Source organism: Pantherophis guttatus, chromosome 5 (assembly GCF_059756535.1).
Source record: "Pantherophis guttatus breed Tessera chromosome 5, ASM5975653v1, whole genome shotgun sequence".
In the NCBI taxonomy this organism is placed as follows: Eukaryota; Metazoa; Chordata; class Lepidosauria; order Squamata; family Colubridae; genus Pantherophis; species Pantherophis guttatus.
In genome coordinates, this window is record NC_142067.1 from 68,023,264 (window position 1) to 68,048,580 (window position 25,317).

Here is a 25,317-nt window from a genome sequence, read left to right on the forward strand (position 1 = left end):
TGATTCTCCTTTAGCCATGGGTCATTTACCAAAGCTGTTTCTAGCTCCTTAGTGAAGCGCTCACCAATGTCAGCCCCAGTCACCCGGCCCACCTGTTGACATGGTGGGATGATGGCCTGTACCACATCCTCCCTGTGGCTATGGTACTGGGGCATACGTTAGCTAGGAAGTTCCTCCCAGCTGGGACATACTTGAGGGTGAAATGGAACCGTTGAAAATATTGTGTCCACCGGACCTGTTTTGGTGATAGGCGTCTTGGTGTTCGTAAGATTTTCCTCAAGATTTTTATGGTCTGTCCACACCTCAAATGTCTGTTGGGCCCCTTCCAGAAAGTGCCGCCATGTGAGAAGCGCTCACCATACCATAACGGCTTCTTTTCCCCAGATGGCCCAACCCCTTTCTGTTGGTGTCAGCTTCCGGGACATGTAGGCACAGGGCTGTAAACGGCCAGTGGTGTTCAATTGCAACAAAACCGCACCCATGGCAACGACACTGGCATCAGCCTGAGCAAAGAATGGTTGTCCGGGATCAGGATGTTTTAGTATGAGCTCCCATTCAAAGAGGGCCTTCATTGCCTCAAACACCCATTGACATTCCACCATCCAGGAAAGGGGTTGGCCTAGCCGGGGTTTGGTATTGGTCTGCTTTGTTTGTAGTAGGTCGGTTAACAGCAAAGTGACCCGTGCAAAGGATGGGACAAATTGTCGATAAAAATTGGCAAAACCCAGGAAGCTCTGTAATTGCTTCCTTGTCTGGGGAGCTTGCCATTCTAGAATGGTCTGAACCTTATGTGGATCCATCTCCATCCCTTGGCTATAGATACAGTAGCATAGATAATCCAACTGGGTTTGGTGGAACTCACATTTGGAAAGCTTTATGTACAACTTAGCCGCTAGGAGCTTCTGAATCACCTGCTGCACTAACAGGGTTTGTTCCTCCATAGTGGTGGTGTAGATCAATATGTCATTGAGGTATACAAGGACCCCCTGGTACAAGTGTTCATGCAGCACCTCATTGATGAGCTGCATGAACACCGCCGGGGCCCCTTGTAACCCAAACGGCATCACCTGGAACTGGTAGCTCCCCAATGGACAGTTGAACGTGGTTTTCCACTCATCACCTGGGCGGATACTGACCCGATAATACACCTCCCGTAAGTCTAACCTGGTAAAAAACTGGCCCTTCACTAGGGTCACTAACATGTCTTTCATCAGTGGTAAGGGGTAGAGATGCTTCACACAAACACCATTGAGATCCCGGACACAACACAACACAATACAAAGACCTAAGCTTCTGTCTTTTTTTCCCCGGAACAGCACAGGTGCTGCTAAACAGGACCTACTGGGCTTGATGAAACCCCTCGCCAGGTTCTTATCTATATACCTTCTTAACTCGGCCATCTCTTGTGGTGTCATCGAATACATCCAGGGTTTAGGCAGTCTTGCCCCAGTATCAACTCAATGGTGCAGTCTGTGGGTCTATGAAGGGTCAGGATCTCATGTTCTTCCTCACTGAATATGTCTGTCAGGTCAGCATAGACCTGAGGGAACACAGGGTCCTGGCTAGCCTGACACCAATGCTTGTCATGGTTAGCAAGCCCCACCACCCACCCCCATTCGTGTGGTGGTGGATGACTATCCATAGCTTCTGGAATCCCCCCTCCCACCATATCATGGGGCCCCATTTGTCCAGCCATGCTAGACCCAATATCAGGGATTCATTGTGGTTACTACAATGAATCTGTTCTGTTCTGCCCCAGCTATGGACCCCAGAGAACGCAGCACACACAAAGTCTGTACAAACCTTAATTTACTAAATTAAATCAGTCTTTTTCAAACAAAGGCTGTTAATTAAGTTTCTTAACAGCCTACAAGAATCCAAAGAATAAATAATTGTAATCTTACTATGGTTGGCAGAAAACTCAGAAGCAATTTGCAGAGAACTAAGATCAAGACGCGAAGGAGAATGAACGAAGTTATTCCCTGCAAATTGCCTCAATCGTCATCCTTCCTTAAATAGGCTAAGGGAGTGGACAATTAGCCCCAAGCCTTACTCTCGAGGAGATCTCATCCTGAGGAGCCACTCCTGCCTTTTGGCAGCTCTGTGTGCCCGTGCATCGAGAAGAAGCTCCTCCTCTTCTTCCTCTTCACTTATGGGAGCTTCTGGAGGTTTTGAAGGCCCTGGCTGAATTCCCACCTCTGGCACCACATCTTCTCCAGCCTCCTCATTGTCCGACTCGAGTGCCAGCTGCACAGGCTGCTGACACATCACCACACCAGCCTCCTCACTGTCAGAATCAGCTACTAGCTGCACAGGCCATTGACGGGCCACAACAGAATCTGATGAGTTCCCAATGTTCCCCCATCTCTAGTCTCACTGGCTCCATGATATGGGTAGCCGGTGCCGCCCCCCCCCCCCCGGAATCAAGCTGTCTACCTGCTTGAATCTAATGGGCTTAGCCAGTCTTTGTACACCTATACCCAGCTCATTGACTACTTTGTGATTGATGAGTCACCGGGTACAAATGGAGTCAATTAACGCCCCGTATCAGGCCCCTTTTCCTGTGTGTGGCTCCCTTATCATAACCGGGATGGTAAAAGACTGAATGGGATCAGTTACCATTGGGTTACCATTGGGTCCTTGGCTCCATTGTCATCACTGTCGTATGCCACCAGTGGTGCCTTTGCCGTTGGAGGAGAACCATCCTCCTGGGCCATCAGTGGGGTGTTCATCGGCATCATGTGGACAAACCCTCTAGTTCATTTGGGGTTTGCTGGATTCAACCTGAAGTCTTTCTAGGTGTACTGGCTGGTGAGGGGAGTTTTGGTGGCTGCTGTGGACCCGGCATTGTACATTCTGCTGCCTGGTGACCCAAGAGGTTGCACCGAAAGCAGCGTAGCAACTATATATGTAATTATTTTAATTATAAGCTTTTTAAAGTTAGATAACATCTCCACTATTATAATGGAGTAGAATTAGCTACCATTGCCCCATTTAGACATTTAATGTACAAAAGAAATGTTACAATACTTTAAAACTTATATCTTTCATGTTTATTTTTAATGCAATAATAAATAAAAGCATAAGTTGTTACGAACACAAATTCCTAAGTAAAACATTCACTCAAGTTTTTGTTTTTTTTTAATTTGATTTATATGCCGCCCTTCTCCAGAGACTCAGGGCGGTTTACAATGCGTTAAGCAATAGCCTTCATACTTTTGTATATTTATACAAAGTCAACTTATTGCCTCCACAAACTGGGTCCTCATTTAACCTACCTTAGAAAGGATGGAAGGCTGAGTCAACCTTGAGCCTGGTAAGATTCGAACCTGCAGTAATTGCAGGCAGCTGTGTTAATAAGAGGGTGCTTTAAACCACTGTACTACCAAGTTCACTATAAAAATGGAAGCAAACACTGATTCTGTAATACAGTATAAAACAATTAGAAATAACAAAGAGAAATTTCGGCTATTAGATCTTTTTATAGTTAAACAAGTTACAGATAGCCTTCTATTTACAACTGGTCACCTAGAAACTGTTTGAAATTGTGGATCTACCTTGGAGCATCTGTCAGGTCTCATAGATCCCTATCGGGACACTGCTATTTATGGGTGGGGAGAGGCTGGATGCATTCCTCACTTTATAACCTTTTTCCTGTTGCATACGTATTCTCTACTTTGATTTACCTTCCTGGAATTTTAAGGGGGAATGGCTAGAGGGCCATCTGTTTTGTCTCAGTACCGGAGCCTCCAGCAAGTGATGCCTGAGAACAACTTCTTATCATCTTCTTAGCCTGAAGTTCTCAAAACAATTTAGCAGCTGAAGATTGGCTTACCCTGCACCAGACTGAGGGGAAGGGTTTCTATCCCTTTTAACCTAATGGATACGTGCAGGAATCCTCACATCCTATCTTCTTTGTCTTGCTATCACTTTCTCCCAATAAAAGTTTCCTTTTGAAATGCCAGCCATTTCAAGAGTTCCACTTTCTTGAGGAGGGAGGAGAGGCAAGTCCTTACATTAGGCATGATCTGCAAAGTGGTCAACCTGGAGAAGCATCGCTCTACCAAGGGGACCTTGCATGCCACTTCCAATCAGGGCAGCGAGCACGGAGAGGGAGAATGCTGGGGCGAAACCTCCACCACTATCCAGCCAAACACAGACTCCAGCGTCCCTACCAAAGAACCAGCTGCCCTGGAAAATCCCTTGAAGCCGAGGTGGTCGATCAGAGTGGAGAAGAAGGACAGCTGGGAGAGGAGGACCAAAGGTATCACCCTCACTCATGGCAGCCAGCAGCAGGGCTGGAAGTGCAAGCTGAAAGCCCTGTTGGACCACGAGGACCTGGCCAAAGAACTGGTCCGGGATCATGCATTTCATTATGGAGGCATTTGAGAACCTGAGACCCAGGGGCGAGCTGGACTTCTGGGGTGGAGGAGGCAAAGCAGCTGCAGCAGCCAATGGTGTGAGGGCTGATACCCTGGTCCCAGCCACTGGCGGTCAAGTGAACAGAGCAGATGGGGCAGCCTCCACACCAGCAAACCCACTGCATCTGGCACTGCTTCCCCCAAATATCCTGGGACTGGTGAGAGCCCCCCAACTAGAGCGGAAGAAACCCCCCTGGGCACCAAGTACAATGGCAACCTGCAACAATTGGGTTACTTTCTGGCTCATGTTCACATGTGGAACAGGGATATGGGCAAGACTTCCAAACCCAGGATGCTCGGGTTAGAGTTGTCACCGTGGCCCTGGAGTGGGCAGCATCTAGATGGATGGCAACCCTCCACAATGCTGATGCCCTGGAGCTCCGGAACATCAACCATTTTATGATGGTGCTCTGCTGCAGGTTTGAGGACCCACTGGTAAACCATAAAGCCCGCAGTCACATCAGAATGGTGAAGCAAGGCCTCTAGTCAGTGACCAAATACACCAAAGAGTTCCGTGACTTCACTTGCCACATGGACTGGCCAAAAGACATCCTAGTAAGCTGGTTCAAAGATGGGATGAATGATGACCTCTACCATGCCTGCCTAGCCCGTGGAGTCCTGAATCGCCTCCATGAATGGTACATCCTGGCAGAGGAAGTGGAAATCGACTTGGCCAGAAACCAGTTCCAAGCTGGGAGAATCTGGAAGAGATTGCTACCCCTAAAGGAAGCAAGAGCCCTTCAAGCTTCAAACTGCCCCTCCAAGATTGACTGCTTGCTTTAAGTGCAGAAAAGATGGGCATCATACAGCTAAGTGCTGCTTGAAGACACCAGCCCTAAAACCAGACTGCTTGTCAAGCAGGAAGCAAGCAAAAGTCACCCCACATGGGAAGGACACTGCATTAAGAACTGGGGAAGTCGTGGAGTTCCATCCCTTAGCAAAACTGGGCGAGAGAACTCAGGGCCCCTCCAAGGAAAACCCTGGCCTTTTTGAAAGTGACTCTGAAGATGATCCACTGGTAAGTGAACTGATTGAACTGGTCACATTGCTCCTAAAACTATTCATTCCTAGCTGGGAAAAACAGGTGAGGCTCTCCACCCTTCTAGACTCGGAGTGCACCAGGTGCCTGATAAATCCAACCCTGGTTGGGAGATTGGGCATTCTCCTGTGAAAGCTAAAGACCCCAATTGCATTCTGTCAGCTAGATGGGTCAATAGTGGGCAAGGAGCCAGCCACTTTTGCTATGGAGCCCCTGGAGATAGCCATGGGGGGGGGGCACAACAAGAGACTCACTTTCATAGTGGCACCAGGAATGGAGTGGTCAATGGTTCTAGGGCTCACCTGGCTGAAGTGGTGGAACCCTAAAGTGAACTGGAAGGAGAGGACCCTAATATTCCAGTGGGGAGTAACCGGACCAGATGACTGCAGGGAGGAGGAGGGGGAATACCTGAAGAAACAGCTGCTGCAGGGAAGGGCGAGCCGCTGCAGAGCATCCCTTGGGAATACAGAGACTTGATCAAGGTGTTCAGTGAAGAGGGTTCACTGAATCGCTTTCAGTGAACTGACAAGCTTTCCCTCCCCCCCATAGCCCCATGGACTGTGTTATCGAAATACTCGTGGGGGCAAACCTACTGAAGCCAAAAAAGTACTGCATGTCCTCAACAGAGCTCAAGGAACTATGGGCATTCATAGATAAAAACCTAGCTTGGGGTTTCATCCAATCAACCCAACTCAAAATAGTGGCCCCAGTGCTATTCCAAGAAAAGAAAAATGGGTCTTTGTGCTTATGCATGGATTACAGAGGTCTGAACGCTGTTAGCATGGAAAACATGTATTATCTTCCCCTAATGAAGGATATGCTGGCCCACCTCTCCAAGAGGAAGGTTTTCTCGAAGTTGGATTTGGGGAAGCCTCATACATGGTCAGGATTAAGGAGGGGGACAAATGGAAAACTGCCTTCAATGAACCCCTAGGGTGTTTCCAATTCAACATACTCCCATTTGGCCTGCAGGGCACCCCAGCAGTTTTCATGCAGCTAATAAATGAGGGGCTCCATGAGCTACTCTACAAGAGCATTTTGGTGTATTTAGATTTATTATTTTATTTTATTTTATTTTATTTCGAATTTATATACCGCACCTTCTCCCGAGGGACTCAGGGTGGTGTACAGCCAGATAAAAACATACAATACAAACATTAAAAACAATTAAAAGGATATATATTAATTTGGCCCTAATTTAAAATAACAAACCAATTAACTTTTTAATCTACACCGAGACCAAAGCAGAGCATGTAAAACTTGTCTGAGCAGTCCTAAACAAACTCCACACTGCAAAACTTTATGCAAAGCTGTCAAAATGTGAATTTCACAGGGAAAGGATAGACCAGAATCTCCCAGGAAGAAGTGGAAATGGACCTGGAGAAAGTGTGGGCAGTGGTCAAATGGGCCCCTCCCCGCATGTGTAGACAGTTACAAAGCTTTCTGAGCTTTGCTAATTTCTACAGACAATTTATCCTGGTGTTTGCCAAAATTGCATTCCCCATCACTAACTTGTTAAAAACCAATGTTATCATCAACATCACTGCCACTATCAGAAGTATTTTTGATATACCACTATGACTGTAACTATTGTAAACATTATAAGTATTACTAGGATTGTACATACTAAATTTAGTGGTATTATTCTTATGTATATTGACAACAGTATATATGGTGCTAGACCAATAAATTAAATATAGTTAGGTTTATATTAATAGAATAAGTCTGATATCTAATGACTAATATTAATAATCCAAGTAACGAGCAGTGGAGGGTGAAAAAGTGGTGGGAGTGTTGGTTGGAGTCCAACTTTGCAGAAAAAATTCTAAAGATGTCAAGTACTACGAATTTAACTAAAGTAGGGGTAGGGAGGAAGCAAACTGCCCAGATATCATCAGCCACATCTAGTCCATCAATGCAGAGATCAATAGAGGATATGGTCCAAAGGGAGTGGTCCAATTCACTTAAAGATCTGCAGGCCATGTTGCAGTCAATGCAAGAAGCTATGACTAAAAACCATGACAAAATGAAAAAAGAGATAGGAGAGATAAGAAATGATACAGGAGAACTTAAAGAAAAAATGCAAAAGATGGATGATAAATTTGATTTTTTCCAACAGCAAATTACCAAAAATGAATAGAAACTGCAGTTGATGGAAGAGAGGATGGAGAGAGAAGAAAAAAGAGTGGATGAAATGAGTGAAAAATTAATTCAGGCAAATAAGGAATTAGAGGCTACAGTTATCTTTCTCGAATCAGAGAAAGCGGCACAGTACATACACTTCCAGAACATCAGAGAGGAGAAAGGAGAAGACCTGCCGGATATTATGGCAAAACTAATAGCGAAAGCACTTGGAACAGAAAAGGCGGAAATGCTAACAGAAATAGATGAGACCTATAAAATATACACAAATTACGTGAGGAGACACAATCTACCAAAAGAAGTATACATTAAGTTTGTGAAGAAATCAATTCAGGGTGAAGTATTGCACAGGACAAGGGATGACCCAATAGAATACAGAGGGAAACAACTGACAGTCCTAAAGCAGGTCCCAAGAAGAGTCAGGGAGCTGAGAAGACCATACCAGTTCCTAACATCAATGTTTATTTATTTTATTTTATTAGTCATATTTCTATGCCGCCCACTTTCCGAGGATTCTGGGTGGCTTACACCAAAGACAGTATACTAAATAGCATATTGCCCCCAACAATCTGGGTCCTCATTTTACCCACCTCGGAAGGATGGAAGGCTGAGTCAACCTTGAGCCGGTGAGATTTGATCCGCTGATCTGCTGAACTAGCAGTCAGCTGAAGTAGCTGCAGTACTGCACTCTAACCACTGCACCACCTTGGCTCATCAATGTTGACCAAATATAACGCGAACTTCAGATGGCTGATACCAGAAAATATAATTGTTACCTGGCAAGAAAAGAGGTATAGAGTGCACTCTTTGGACAAAGCAGAGGAATTTTATAATCAACACTTTGGGAGCGAGGAACCAGAAGAGAGGGAAAGAGCAGAAGAAAGAGACCAAAGAATACCTGTTGTGGAAGAAAGGGAACTACATCTTAGAAAGAAGGAAAAAGAAAAAGGGGAAAGAACTGAGAGTAATGGGGAAAGGCCTAAAGAATCAAGAGAGACCAGGATAACAAGAACGACAAGATCAAGATATAAGATATGAACAGAGGAATGCAAGAGAAAAGTAAGATTTTATCACTGAACATTAATGGATTAAATTCTCCCGCGAAAAGGAGAAAGACGCTTCATAAACTACAAAGCTACCATCTGGATATAATAGCACTACAAGAAGTGCACATAAAAGAACAACACAAACAAGTATTGGAGTACCACAAATTAGGGAAATTATTTGTATCACTGTCACAACAAAAAAGAGAGGGGTAGCATTGTATATTAAGGAAACAATACTGGCCAAACAAATTTATAAAGATGAAGAGGGTAGGATTTTGATCATGGAAATAATATTAAATCAAAAGCAGATACTATTAGTAGAAGTCTACGCCCCCAATGGGGGACAGGAACAGTGTTATAACAAACTGCACAATATTATTCGAGACATAGAATGTGACAATCTCTGTATGTTAGGAGATTTCAATGCAATAGCAGACAAAGAATTAGACTATAGAAGCAACAAATTTAAAAAAGGAATTAGAAGAATTTTGCCTAAAACTTTCTTCAAAATGGTAGATGAATTAAATTTACAGGATACCTGAAGAAAGAGAAATCAGGGAAAGAAACAATATACATATTATTCTAATAGACATCAGTCCTGGTTCAGACTCGACATGGTATGGATGTCAATAGAATTAAATGCAGAAGTGAAAGAAGTAGAAATTGACATAAATACATGGGCAAATCATCCTAATGAGGGTCTGTTGAAAAGGACAAAAAAAAATTTGGTAAAATGGACCCTAAATAGGTCAATCCTAAAAGAGGAAAAATCCAGGCTGACAATGGAAAAACAAATGGACTTTTTAAAAAAGAAAACAAGAAAGAAGATACATCCCTTCAAAATCTATGGGACACTGTGAAGGCATACATGAGGGGAGTCGCTATATGACAAATAAAAATAAAGAGAAGAAACAGCAACAGAAACACCTAGAAGAAGATTATAGAAGAACCGAAGCAGAGTTGGAGAGGGAACCTCAAAAAAGGGAGCTAAAGCAACAAATGTACTTAATTAAACATAAACTGAATACGCTTGAGAAGGAGGAGTTGGCGAGAGACATAAAAAAATCTAACCAAAATTTCTTTCAGAATGCCAATAGACCAGTGAGGTGGTTAGCATATAAATTGAAGAAACATAAAGAGAAAAGATGAATGAGATATACAATGCAGTGTTAAATGATGCAAAGAATCCACTATCATGGGTAGAAGCATGGTACATTGTTACATTGATTCCGAAAGAAAACATTGATTTAACTTTAATTAAAAACTATAGGCCTATCTCGTTGCTGAATACAGATTATAAAATATTTATGTCAATAATAGCTGAAAGACTGAAAAGGTTTTTAAATTAGTTCATACACAGATTAAAGGATTGGAAATTAAAGGATAACGTTGTAAATTGCAAGCTTTTGTGGATGATTTAGTTTTCATTCTAGAGCAGTGATGGTTAACCTTCTTGGTGCTGAGTGCCCAAAGTGTGCAGACACACATGTGGGTGCACGTGTGCATGCGTGAATCCCCAAAATGCAATGTGAGTGTCCCCTGCGCATGTGCCCCACCCAGTGGTGGGATTCAGCCAGTTCGCCCCACTTCAAGAGAACCGGTTAACTTTCTAGCAGTTTGGCAAACTGGTTGTTGGAAGAAATCATTAGGGCAGAGGACCGGTTGTTAAATTACTTGAATTCCATCACTGGCCCCCTCCTTCCACACCCCGTTTTGGCTTCAAGGTTGGTGCAGGAGGCCTTCCAGGCCCAAAATGGGGCACAGGAGGGCACATGCGTGCAAACCCCCAAAATGCAATGCGAGCGCCCCCCATGCATGCACCCCATGCATGCACCCCTCCCCCATGCATGCACATGTGCATTCCCACACCCACGCATGCGTGGCAGAGATCCAAAAACCAACTGGCTGGAGGGAGGCGCACACGCATGCATGGTGCAGCTGGGCTGGGCGACGGCTGGCGTGCCCACAGAGAGGCTCTGTGTGCCACCTGTGGCCCACATGCCATAGGTTCGCCATCACGGTTCTAGAGAAACCATTGCAATTGGGTTTGAGGCTCATGGAGATACTGGAGGAATACGGAGAAGTAGCTGGACTGAAAGTAAATAAGGAGAAAACCAAAATGATAGCTAAGAATATGACTAACAAACAGAAAGATGATTTGACCAAGGGAATAAATATTCAATTATCAAAAAAGGTGAAGAATTTAGGGATCTATCTGATGGCAAGGTGCATATCGATTAAGGAGGACAATTATATTAAATTATTAAATCAGATAAAGGCAGACTTGGAAAGATGGAAAACCATCCAACTCTCCTTTATGGATAGAATAGCGACAATCAAAATGAGTGTTCTGCCAAAATTACTTTTCCTTTTCCAAAATATACCTATAAAATTAGAGAGAAAGTACTTTGATAATCTGAATAAAATTGTGTTGAAACTTATATGGCAGAAAAAAAGTCAAGAATTAAATTGAAACTACTTCAGGAGGCCAAAGAAAGAGGAGGGTTTGGTTTGCCCGATTGGGAATAATATTACCAAGCGGCAGCGACCACCTAGGTCAAAGAATGGCTAACCCTAAGAAACAAAAGATTATTAACACTAGAAGGTCACTATATTCAAGCAGGATGGCATGCATTCCTCTGGTATGAAAGACATAAGGCACATCAATACTTCCAAAGACACTATAAAAACAGCCTCTATTGGGGATATGGAACAAAATAAAAAAACAGAATTATAGGGAAATACTAATCTGGCTCTCCACCCTAGAAGCGGTGGTATATCCAAATCTTATAAACTGGGGAAAAATTGTAACATAAAGATATATTAGATAAATAGGGGGGATTAAAATCAAGACTGCAACTAAAAGAACAAGGATTGGAATTAGAATGGTGGTCATACTTACAAATTCAGTCAAGTTATATGAAAGATATGAGAACATGGGGCATCAACAGAAATTTAACAGCATTAAATAAACTTTTATAGTGGACAGAGGAGAAAATGATCAAAGCAATGTATAAATTTTTACTAGAATACAAAACGAAGGAAGAGTGTGTTAAAGAGATGATGGTGGTATAGGCAAAGAACTTTGGGTACAATATTGAATTGGAAAAGTGAGAAAAATTGTGGGGAAAGAACAGGAAATTAACTCTGGCTGCATCATACAAAGTGAAGTTATATAAAATGTTCTATAGGTGGCACCTACCACCAGCCAGGCTAGCCAAAATGTACAAAAATTTATCACCTAAATGTTGGAAATGTGACCAAATACCGGGCACCTCCTACCACATGTGGTGGACATGTAAAAGAATATTGGCAAAGGATTCAAAGGTGGTTGGAAGAAATGTCTGGGCAGAGATTGGAACTCAAACCAGAAATATTCTTATTAGAAATTATTAAAGAAGATCTAAGTAAAGGGTTAACATATTTAATACTGCATATCATAACAGCTGCAAGAATAGTTTATGCCCAACAATGTAAGACTGGAAACATACCTAAAGAAAGGGAAATAACAAAGAAAATATTTGACTGTGCAGAACGTGATAGACTGACCCTAGAACTGAAAAATAAAGGAGAGACAGAGTACTATGAGATTTGGAATAGATTTTATCAATGGTTAGTCTTAAGGAATGGAAGTCGGAATTGATAAGAACAAGGATGTGTAGATTGAAACAAGAGGCAATATATGTAATATATTATGTAATTGTAATTGTAAACATGTAGAAGTGGTTAAGTATGTGTATATAATTAGTAAGTAGAAATGTATATTGGATACATAAGAGACTTGTGTTACACTTTGTATGGCGGAGATATTGCCAAGATGGTTCCACCATGTCCATTTTTTTAACAATAAAGGTTTAAAATAAAAAAAGACCCCATGGAAACTATCCCCAAAGCAAGTATGATGGCCCCAATATGTCAAATGCTTTGATTTCACCCTCAAATACCTTCCTGGGGGAAAGAATTTCCTAGTTGATGCCCTGTCCAGACTGCTGTAATATAATACAAAATCAGAAGTAGTCAAACCCCTGTTCCCAGCCTCTCCCCTAGTAGCCAAAGTAATAACCAGAGCACAACCAAAAATAGATCCCCCAATGGACAACACCATGACTCAGGTGTTTAAGCAAGCTCTTCTCACAGATGAATGGTTCCAGGCCCATAAAGACACTTGCTTACTAAAAGACGGCCTGGCATGGCTGGGAGGGAAGTTGTACATCCCAGCTAGCCAAAGATTGGACCTTATGAAAAACTGTCAGGACTCAAACTTAGTTGGCCACTTCAGATTTGTAAAAATGCTACACCTAATAAAGAGGCAGTTCTGATGTCCATCTTTTAAAAAGGATATGGAAAGCTACATGGCCAGCTGCACAATCTGTGCAGCAGCAAAAAGAAGGCAGGGAAAAACCCTGGGACTATTACAAGCAGTAGCTGAGCCTTCAGCACCCTGGAGAGAGATCTCCATGGATTTTATCATAGAACTGCCTGAAAGTGCAGGAAACGCTGTCATCTGGGTGGTGACTGACTTATTCTCCAAGCAGATCCACTTTATACCATGCCAGAAAATCCCTACCGCAAAAGCCCTAGCTCAGATATTCCTGCACCATATATATTGTCTGCATGGAGCTCCCCAAAGGATTATCTCTGACCAAGGGGTTCAGTTCATGTCAAAATTTTGGAGGGCTTTCCTAAGCCCCCTGGGTACCAACCAAGGTCTAAGTTTGAGTGACCATCCTCATACGAATGGTGGGACGGACGGACGAAATCAGTACTGGAACAGTACCTAAGATGCTTCATCAACTACCAACAGGATGACTGGACTGACCTTCTGCCCTTTGCAGACATTGCCTACAACAATGCAGTCCACTCCAGTACTGGTTTTACCTCATTTAAAGTTGCTACTGGTCAGGACTTCAACCCAATGCCAGAGCTACCTGTGGAGGAGTCTACAATACACTCCCTTAAAGAGCAGATATAGCAACTGTAAAACACCTGGCGGGTAGTAAGAAAAGTTCTCAATGAAACCAGAACAGCCTTTAAAGCATAGGCTGACAAAAAGAGAGCGGACCCCAAGCCATTAAAAGTAGAAGATAGAGTACACTTGTCCACTAAGTTCCTACAGTCCTTACAACCCTCAAAGAAACTAGGACCTAAATTCATAAGCCCTTTCCCTATTAAACGCATCGTAAATCCAGTGACAGTTGAACTATTGTTTCCAAAAGCCCTCAGGCAAGTACATCCAGCATTTCACTGCAACCTCCTAAAGCCTGAAGTGACATCTCTGCTCAGATCAGAGCAGGCAACCCCACCACAACCTATCATGATTGAGGGAGAGCAACTCTTTGAAATCAAAGAAATACTTGATTTACACAAACAACATGGGACCATATAGTATTTAGTATCCTGGAAACACTTGCCCCCCTCTGAAAACGAATGGGTAGCCAAAAAACATGTCAGAATATCTAGGCTACTAAAGAAATTCTATACACAATACTCTGACAAACCTAACTAAAACCTTTACCCTGTTTGTCTCCTTGTGTTTTCTTCCAGGTGGAACTCTCCTTCTCCTAGGGGGGCAGCATGTCAGGCCCCATGCTATTGGGACACTGCCATTCATGTGGGGAGTGGGGCTGGATGCATTTTTCACTTTAAAACCTTTTTCCTGTTGCATGCCTAACCTGTACTTTGATTTACCTTCCTGGGAATGTAAGGGGGGAGGGAATGGCGATGCCTGAGAACAACTTCTTATCATCTTCTCAGCCTGAACTTCTCAAAACAATTTAGCACCTGCAGATTGGCTTGCCCTGCGCCGGACTCAGTGGAGGGGTTTCTATCCCTTTTAACCTAATGGACATGCGTGGGAATCCTCAGAATCCTTTTTGTCTTGCTATCACTTTCTCCCAAATAAAAGTTTCCTTTTGAAATGCCAGCCATTTTAAGAGTTCTACTTTCTTGAGGAGGGAGAGAGGCAAGTCATTACAGCTTCTTACAATCAGGTCTGCCTATTGACTGAATTTCAGATGCTCAACAACATGATTGCAAGTATTCCTGTTTGCAGTGCCCCATGATCATATAGCTGTGTTTTATGACAATTTTGTTGAATGCCAGCATTTATTTCTGGTTTTCAGCAAAACCACACCCATAGCAAACCATTCGTTTGCTTAACAATTGTGGCATTTGCTTAATGACCCCAACTGTCACTGTAGGAGATGACCAGGCTGAGGCTGAGGAAAAGGTCAAATGCACTATCAGTCCTGAGTCACTGCGTGCCCACAAGATATCTAAGTCCAGACCACCTTGAATGCCTCTTAATTCCTGCTCATTTCCCTTGACCATTAGTACAGTAGCTCAGATTTCATAGAGAGTTTAAACTTACAATAAATCTTTATAATCATTTGAACTGCCTGAATCTCTTGATTTCCCCAGTGCTTGACAGCCACTGTACAGCCACCAGAAAAAGTATTGTAAAATTTAATTGGTCACGTAACTGATTCATTTTACGACCATCATGACTAATGACTGTGATGGGAAGACTCCAGTACAGTCATAACTTGAGAACTACCTATATAAACAGAATTATAGAATACAAATGTAAATCACATGATGTGCAATATACTTGTCATGCCCCCATCGGAGTCTGAATCTGCAGCGGAAGATGAGCTGGAACAAGAACTGACAGCAAGTGAGAGGGCAGCTCCATTGGCCTTGGAGGAAACTGGGGAAGATCAGAGTCAGTCCAGGCAAGGCTTTTCGGAAGTAATAAGGCCTGCAGGCAGGGAGGAACACAGGCAGAATGAACAAGAGACAGAGCTCAGATGAGGAGCAAGAACCACTGATGCAAAGGCTCAGAGAGTGCAGGAAAGGTGTGATCAGTGCAGACGGAGCAGGCCACTCATGAGGAGAGTGCCCCATCCAGCTTCACCAGGCACTCCTGGGGAATGAGACTTAAGGAGATGCCATGGGGAGGGGCATTTGTTAGGAACAAACACTGACTTCCTGAAGTGTTGTGTGCCGATGTTTGAACTTGCCAAGAGTCGTTGCATTCCTTGTTGGCATTCTGGACTAATTATCTGGATCAGGGGTGGGTTCTACTTACCTTTACTACCGGTTTGCAATGGGGCCGCGCACAAGCGCAGAAGCTTCTGCACATTTTCATGACATCAGGGTCAGTGGGCGGAGCCTCCCGCCAGTTTTACTACTGGTTCTATAGAACCTGTGCGAACCGGGGGCAACCCACCACTGATCTGGATCTTTTGCTCCCTGAACTCCTTGCTTTGCTCTTGTTTTGCCAAATACATTTGGGATTTATTGCCATGCAGCCTTGGTGCAGACAGTGCTGGGCTGGACTAATTGCAGACAGAGGCTGCTTCAGGTTTGTGGGGGGGTTTATTATCACTCTGCTCAGGGACTTGCCAGAAATGTGGGAGCGTTTGGAGGAGATTCGGAGCAATAAAGGGTGGTTTGAACTGCCAGCTGTTTGTGTTATCTCTGTGCCATGCCCTGGGTCATCACAATAGCAATAGCACTTAGACTTATATTCCACTTCATAGTGCTTTACAGCCCTCTCTAAGCAGAGTCAGCATATTGCCCCCAACAATCTGGGTCCTCATTTTACCAACCTCGGAAGGATGGAAGGCTGAGTCAATCCTGAGCCTGCCAAACTGCTGGCAGCCGGTGATCAGCTGGTGATCAGAAGAAGAAGTAGCCTAAAGTACTGCACTCTAACCACTCTAACCACTGTGCCACCACGGCTCATACACAATACCTCTTTCATGGCATTATTATATTCATAACAATGTAAAATCACCACTGCCAGTTATTTACCTGGTGTTGGCCTCCATTCGTATCAAGTTCTCAATTCTATTATTATTACAGCTAGATGGTTAGAATAGCTTTGGAATTTTTATTCACCTATCAAGTCCTTCCCAAGGACCAGGAATAGGGAGATATTGTTCTTTGTTTCTGTTATTTAATAACTGAAAAGATTTTGCATTTATCTTTGCAAGTGAATAAACTCAATTTTACTAAAGTTAAAACAGAACACATATTAGTGCTTCCTGTCTTCATGGACAACTGGGTAAAGAGACTTACATCAGTGAACTAATATTTTAATCATAAAGATTAAGGTAATAATAATGAGTAATAATAATATTTGCTTTGAACTTGAACTAAATACATTTGTGATGATTTTATGTTCCATTTTTGTTTTTGTTTTTTTAATTAACAGCTTCTGTTCAGGACCCATGGGAAAGGGCCATATCACCAAACAAAGTGCCCTACTACATCAAGTAAGTATTAAACTCTCATAATGCTTAACTTTTGGGAGCTTATCAGGTAATTAATTTAATTTGCTTTGAAACCACAAGGGTCCATTTAATGATACTGGTTCTTACTTCAGTTGCCGTCTATTATCATCATGAGCAGCAAAGTAATTATTTAAAGAAATAAAGTTGTGAAGATAGCTTGCTGTTAAAACTCAACCATGTTTTCATTATACAAATCCAGTAAACATTTTTCAGTGGTAATCAGCCTATGATTAGGCAGAATGTAGTATCCACATTAAACTGGCTGTCATGAAAGATCAACAAAATGTTAGTTAATGCATTATGACTGCATTTTTACTACCAGAAACATTATTATTTTTTCTGTGTTAAGATATCAAACTATTTTGGCCAAACTTGTACACATTGCATTTTGTTTTGTTTTGTTTTGTGGACAGATGTCCTGTAGCATAGGACAGAATGGTGTTTGGAAACACTGAGAGCATGTGGTGCATTTCCAGCTGAGTAGAGTCTAAACAGCATGCAAATATCTTTTTTTGCTAACACTATGGTTAGGAGCAGAATCTCCTGAACTAACAATTTTATATAAGCTTTATTTTTAGAAAAAAAGCTACTTTTTAAATCTGTTTATTGTATTTGGAATAAAATTATACTAATATTAAAAACATATTTTATAAATTGAATATGCAGAAGTTTAAATGAGGTTATTTTAGAATGTTGTTTGGTATTTTGGGGCGGGAGAGTTGCAGAAAAATAATATGCTTCCTGATAAAATGTTTTGGCCATAAAATGGATCTATCAATTTATCTAAGCAATCTTTTAACTCTATAAATGAAATATATATTTTGGATTCTAGATGATATAATGTTGTTTTGATTATGAAAAACAGATGCTACATAGATTTCTTCCACATTTATAGTTTTATGTCATTAAAGGTTGCTGAAAATAAAAGATATAAAAGATTTTAATTATATCCAGCCACAGCATGACACAGACCTAATCTCAAATAAGGGAATATATTTTTCAAATTGTTCTTTGAGTATCCAAATAGTTATTTTAAGATTACAATTTATATAGAAACTGTCATTCTGTCTTGCCATTTACGATTTTCAGAGGTGGGCTTCAGCTGGTTCTCACCGGTTTGGGCAAACCGGTAGTTAAGATTATGTGCAGTTCGGCAAACCAGCAAATGCCACTACTGGCTGGCCCCGCCCTATCCCTCTCTGCCCCTTCTCTCCCAGACACTCCTTATTTTGCCTCGCCTGCTCTTGGCCAGTGCTTAGAGTCATGCCTTCAACCCTGCTGCTTTCTGCTCCTTCGCTCTCTCGCTTGCCCAGACCATGCAGTCCCCTCGGCCCAGCTGATCTCCATGCCTCACCCGCTTGCCTGCCTTCGCCGTGGCCTACCATGTCGGCCACACGGCCCAGCTGATCTCCATGCCTCGCCCACTCTGCTCACCACAGCTGCCCACAAAGGTAAGGCACTTGACCAAAAGGCTGCCTCGGGGTGCACAGAGCGAGGCTCAGCCACCTTTTGGGCCTGGCTCTCACCATCCTTCCACCCACATGCCGCCTGCTCACCCTCCACCTTGGCAGGGTGTACCAGTTCCTGCCTCTCATCTTCTGCGGGGCCTCTGCCCGCATGCTGCCTGCTCACCCTCTCTGCCTCGGGTTCTGCATTTAGGCCGTGATGGGGAGATGCGCTGCCTATGTGTGTGTATATATATATATACACACACACACGTGTGTGTGTGTGTGTGTGTGTGTGTGTGTGTACAGTTAATATTTCGGGTTTCTTCCCGTGTAATTGTGAACATATCCCTAAAAGGGTAGAAGTGACGTTTCGACAGAATCTCATCTGCCATCATCAGGCTTATGTGAAGGGTCTTTTGCAGTAATATATATATATATATATATATAATTTCTCATAAACACATTTACATGTACAGTCATTTCCATCATTTTTCATTCATCTTTTCTTTTAACTTTCATTTTTCATTTTTACTTTTTCAAGACTGCTCTTTTACCCTTTACCTTTACTCCAACCTTTCTTCTTCTCCTCCCCTTCTCTTCCTTCCTCTCTCTTCTCCTACTTCCTTTGTTCTTTCTCTCTTCTTTCCTACTTCCCCTTCTCTTCCCCCACTCCTCTCTTCTTCCCCCTTCTAACCTTCTCTGCTTTCTCCTCCCTTTTCTTCCTCTCCTTTTCCCTTTTTTCTTTCTCCTCTCCTCTCCTCTTCTCTCTTCTCCCTTCCTCTCTCTCTACTCCTTCCCCTCTCTCCTGTTGTTTCCCTTTTCAGTTCAATCTAAAGTGGTATTTGAGCAGCCCCGATTTTCTAATTATCTTTATTCTCATTTCAATTTCTTATTCAATTATTATTTATTTTTATTTCATCATTTGCGTACATTTTTATAATATCTCACTTTTTTCCCTTTTACCCCCCTCCCCTTTCTCCTTTTACTTGACATCATCTGGAATTTATTTTTCTAATTGTTTTCTCCCATCCATTCTCTATTTATTTTATTTCTATATCCTTATTCATATTTCTTTTCTAACCAATCATAACATTTATCCCATGTCTTGAAATACATCGACACCTCTTTATCTTTTATTCTCAATGTTAATCTATTCATTTCTACACATTCTAAAATTTTCTTTATAATTTCTCCTTCCAACGGGATTTTATCTGCTTTCCAGTTTTGTGCAAATACAATTCTAGCCGCTGTTATTATATGAATAATCAAATATGTATCTTCTTTGCTATAATTCTCTGGTAAAATTCCCAATAAGAATATCTCTGGTTTTAACTCTATATGTTGCTGCAACATTCCCTCTAACCATGTCAATATTTTCACAGTCTATTGTTTTGCTTCTTTACACAACCACCACATATGATATTATGATCCCGGCAACTGATGACATTTCCAACACTTAGCTGATTTATCTTTAAACCTCTTAGCTAATCTTTCTGGTGGCATATGCCATCTATAAAACCTCTTATACAGGTTTTCTTTATAGGCTGTTGCCATTGTTAATTTATAATTTCTTTCCCAAAGTTGTGCCATTTGTCCAATTCTATGGTGTATCCAAAATTCTTTGCCCATGCTATCATTGTTTCTTTTACTTCTTCATCTTCTAATCTAATACGCAGTAAATAATTATATAATTTCTTAATCATTTTCTCATCTGTTCCTGTCAATATTTCATCCTGTTCTGATTTCCCTAAATTAAAGCCATATTGTCTATGATCTGCTTCATATCTTGATTGTATTTGTAGTCTTGTATACCAATCTATCTCGATCCCTTGTCTCTCTAGTTCTTGTTTTTGTTTCAGTTCTCCCCCATCTGTCAAAATGTCTTTATATCTAACAATATTCTTCATGTTCACAATATTTGGGTATGTCACCGCTTCTATTGTAGAAAGCCACATTGGAATATTCAAATAATGTTTTTCTTTCACTCTCTCCCACACTGATAACAAACCATTTCTTATATAATGTCTCTGGAAATATCCATGTATCCTTTGTTTCCCGTACAATAGAAAGACATGCCAACCCAGTTGTACATCATGACCCTCCAATGTCAATAGTCTTGTATTCCTTAATAATATCCATTCTTTAATCCATGTTAACGCTGCCGCTTGATAATACAATTCCCAATTCGGAAGGCCAAACCCACCTCTAATTTTTGCATCTTGTAGCATTTTTATGTTGATCCTTGCTTTCTTTTCTTGCCACACATATTTCCACGTTATTTTCTTCAACTCTTCAAAATATTTTTTCTCCAGTTTTATTGGTATAGTTTGAAATAAAAATAATATTTTTGGTAATACATTCATTTTTATTAGTGCTATTCTTCCCATTAGTGATAATTGCAAATTTCTCCATTTCTCCAGGCCTATTTCAATTTGTTTTTTCAGTCTATGATAATTGTCTTCCTTAAGCGTTGCACATCTTGATGTCAGATAGATGCCCAAATATTTCACTTTCTTCACAATTTGAATGTCCAGTTTCTCCATCATCTCCTTCTTTTGCTTTTCTCTCATATTTTTAACTAATATTTTTGTCTTATCTTTATTAATTTTCAGACCTGCTACTTTCCCATATTCTTCTATTTGTTCTTTTTTTTATTGAAAAGTTTTAAAATATTTTTACAAACAAATTCCCCCCCTCCTTCCTCCCCCCACCCATTCCCTTCTCCCCCCCCCTCCAACTTCCCAAAACAAAATACAGGGTATAGCATTTAACAAACATAATCAAACATAAACAAACTAACTATAAGCTCTTAACTCCCTCTCACACTTTAACTCCCCCATACATACCAAAATGTAAAAATATAAGAATTCACCTAAATATTTCATTCATAAGCTATTTGCAACTTTCTAGTCCCATATTTATTTTGAATATAATCAACCCATCTTCTCCCTTCCAGTACATATCTTTCATTTGAACGATCCTTCAAATATGCAGAGATTTTAGCCATCTCCGCCAAATTAGCTACTTTTAATGTCCATTCTTCAATAGTAGGTAGATCTTCCTTCTTCCAATACTGCGCCACCAAAAGTCAGGCTGCTGTTATTAAGTTCAAAATCAAATTAATCTCTATAACCGTACAGTCTGTAATTATACCCAATAAAAACAACTGTGGAGTAAATTTTATCTTCTTTTTAAGAATATTTTGTATAATCCACCATATCTTAATCCAAAATGCCTTAATTTTTTTACATGTCCACTGTATATGATAATACGTTGCATCATCACATTTACATTTCCAACATGTGGATTATAAGCTTGGATACAAACAAGCTAACTTTTTGGGATCTAAATGCCATCTATAAAACATTTTGTAAAAATTTTCTCTCAAGTTTTGAGCTTGGGTAAATTTTATATTTCTGACCCATATTTTTTCCCATGTTTCCATTGTTATTGGTTCCTCAATATTTTGTGCCCATTTTATCATACAGTCCTTCACTAGCTCAGTTTCTGAATCTATTTCTATCAATGTGTTATACAACCTTTTAATATGCATTGGACTTTGATCCCTAATTTGTTTTATCAAATTTTCCTCATTTTGCAAGATACCAATTTTTTGATCCTCTTTCCATCTAGTGTACAACTGTCCATACTGAAACCAAGTTTGAATTATCCTTTCTTCCTTTAATACCTCTAAAGACTTTAACTGCAATGTACCTCTTTCCATAATAAGAAGCTCTTTGTAAGTAATCACATCTTGTTTCTGTTCTACACTTATATTCTCTATTATATGTCTAGGTATTACCCATATAGGTAATTTATTATTTAATTTATATTGATACTTTTTCCATACACATAGTAATGCATTCCTTAATATATGACTTTTAAAATTCTTGTCCACCTTTTTATCATATAGTAAATATGCATGCCACCCATATAACAAATCTTATCCCTCAATATTCAATATTCTCTCTTCTGTTGAGTTAATCCAATCACTAATTGCTGAGAGGGCAGCTGCCTCATAATACAATCTTAAATTAGGCATTTTAAGACCACCTCTTTCACGTATATCTTGCATTATTTTTTGTTTTATTCTCAGTTTCTTTCCTGCCCACACAAAATTACTAATGCCCTTCTGCCATTCATTCAAATTTCCATCTTTTTTCAACACTGGCATCATTTGGAAAAAGAATAAGAACTTTGGTAAGATATTCATTTTCACTGCAGCTATCCTTCCCAACAACGATAGTTGCAATTTTTTCCAGTTTTCCATCTCTTTCTGTATTTTTTGCCACAACAATTCATAATTATACTTATATAATTTCGCATTTTTTGTCATAATATAAACCCCTAAATATTTAACCTTCTTTATTATTTCAAATCCCGTTATTCTTTCTATTTCTTCTTTTTGACTTGTAACCATATTTTTAGTTATTATCTTTGTTTTCCCTGCATTTATTTTAAATCCAGATACCTGTCCATATTGATTAATTATATCCATCAGACCTATAACCAATTGTACTGGTTGGGTCAAAGTCACAACCAGGTCATCTGTGAATGCTCGTAATCTGTAATCATCATGCCTAATTTTAATTCCCCTTATTTTATCTGAACCACATATTTTATTCAACAAAAGTTCCAAAGTCAAAATAAACAATAATGGAGATCTATGAGTTCAGAAGGGTCATGGGAAAGCTACCTCCATGGCTGGAGGAACTACTAGTCCACTTCTTCAGAGAAAGCCTAGTCAAGCAAATTAGCCAAGCCACCATCTATCGGGACAGTCCCAACTGACTCTGACTGGTTTCGAGTAGTCATAAAAATTGACCAGTTTGTGCACCAATTACATGCCTAATCCCAGAGAGAGAGGACAATCTGAGTGGAGACCACTTGGCCGATGGGATGCCGCAGTAACTCAACCGGCCTCAAGACTAACCCTCCCCCGAGGCCAGATGAAATGCTCCAGATGTGGAGGGATGGGTCACTTTGCATTGGTTTGCACAACTCCAGCTCTGAAACCCAAGCCAAAGCCACCACCCAGGTCACGACCAGAACGAGGCCCCAGGTGTGCCGCCAACAAGTCCCGAAAAGCCCTCCAGGCTGTAGAGGCCCTTCCCCACCTAGCTGAGGGGGGGGGGGAAACTCCAGCTGACCAATCGCCAGAACCCTATGACAGTGAGGATGAGTGGGAAAATGACCCGATGGTGAGGGAACCTATCCATCCTTTCATCTTCTCGATACATCTCACAGCCCCAAAAACAGGGACTCAGGGGACGTTCGAAGCCCTAATAGACTCAGGCTGCACTAGATGTTTGATTAACTTACCCACAGTCCTGAAACAGGATCAAAGTGAAGAAATTGGCCCATCCAATTAAGTTTGAGCAGGTCAATGGGTCCCTATTGGGGGGAGCCCACACCACCCACCTGACCAAACCAGTGAGGCTAGAGCTAGTGGACCACTGGGAATCAGTTCGATTCGCAATAGCTCCCAAAATTACAGAGACCATCATACTGGAGCTCTCATGGCTAGACAAGTGGGGCCCAACCATCTGATGGCAAGGGGGAAACCAGAGACTGAAGATAGCAAGAGATCCCCAATCCCCTCCGCACCAGCAAATAGAGGCATTGCCCACACAGGAAATTCCCCCTTAGAACCACACCAGAACAACTGGCAGCCACCTCTGAACAAACCCCAGAGGCCAAATGGATCCCTGGAGAATACCAGGACCTCGCTGAAGTGTTCAGTGAAACTGAGTGTGATGTCCTACCTCCCCACCACGCAACGGACTGTGCCATCGAAATCATCCCCAGTGCCAAGCTTCCGAAACCCAAACTGTATACCATGGTGCCCCAGGAAATGCAGGAAATGTGCAAATACATAGACAAAAACCTAGCAAGAGGGTTCATCAAGCTGGCCAAGCCACGAGTCATGGCCCCAGTCCTATTTACAGGGCAAAAAATTGAACTATGAGATTATGCGTGGACTTCAGGGGGATAAACAGTGTGTGAATGCACAACATATACCCCCTCCCTCCCATGAAGGACATGCTGTCCCACTAAGCCAAAGGAAAGGTCTTTACTAAACTAGACCTCAGAGAAGCATATTACCAAGTCCAAATCAGGGAGGGAGATGAATAGAAAACAGCCTTAAACTGCCCCCTAGGAAGCTTTCAATTCAAAGTAATGACTTACAGGCTGCAGGGTCCCCCAGCAGCGTTTATGCAGTTAATAAATGAAGTACTGCATGAGCACCTCTACAAGGAGATTCTCGTCTACCTGAGCAACAGCCTCATCTTTACTGAGACCATAGAGGACCACATACCCCTAGTCCGCCAGGTGCTTGAAAAGCTTTTGGCCGCAAACTTATACATCAAGCTGTCAAAGTGTGAATTTCGTTGCTCGCAGCTAGACTACCTGGGATACCGAGTGTCAAATGAGGGAATAGAGATGGATCCAGACAAAGTACATGCCATCCTAGAGTGGCAGCCCCCTCACACCCGCAGATAGTTACAAAGTTTTCTGGGATTTGCAAACTTTTGCAGGCAATTCAGCCCCTCCTTTGCGAAAATTGCCAAACCCATGACAGACCGCTTAGAAACAGGGAGCCCAAGAATGAAGCCCCACCTGGAGCAACCCCTACAATGGGACCTAACTTGCCAAGAGGCATTTGAAATACTAAAAAAGCTCTTTGCAAAAGTATCTGTAGTGAAACATCCTGACCCTGAACAACCCTTCATCATTCAAGCAGATCCCAGTGACATGGAAGTGGGAACTGTATTACTCCAAAGGAACTACCAGGGAAAACAAGTCCTCTGGGCTCAATACTTCAACCGATTCAGCTTTGTGCTACAACACATCCCGGGGGGAGAAATTTCCTAGTTGACGCCCTCTCCCGCATGCCCCAATACAAATGCAGGCGGGAGG

General features: G+C 41.7%; 1 protein-coding gene across 5 annotated transcripts in view; it reads left to right on the forward strand.

The window, feature by feature from the left end:
* DMD (dystrophin) overlaps positions 1-25,317 on the forward strand; it is a 2,041,544-nt gene that overhangs the window by 1,728,379 nt on the left and 287,848 nt on the right. For all 5 annotated transcript variants that reach the window (XM_087871305.1, XM_087871306.1, XM_087871307.1 and 2 more), the window contains one exon: positions 16,870-16,930. In XM_087871305.1, the coding sequence (XP_087727431.1) occupies positions 16,870-16,930 (61 nt within the window). The remainder of the gene's footprint in view (positions 1-16,869; positions 16,931-25,317) is intronic.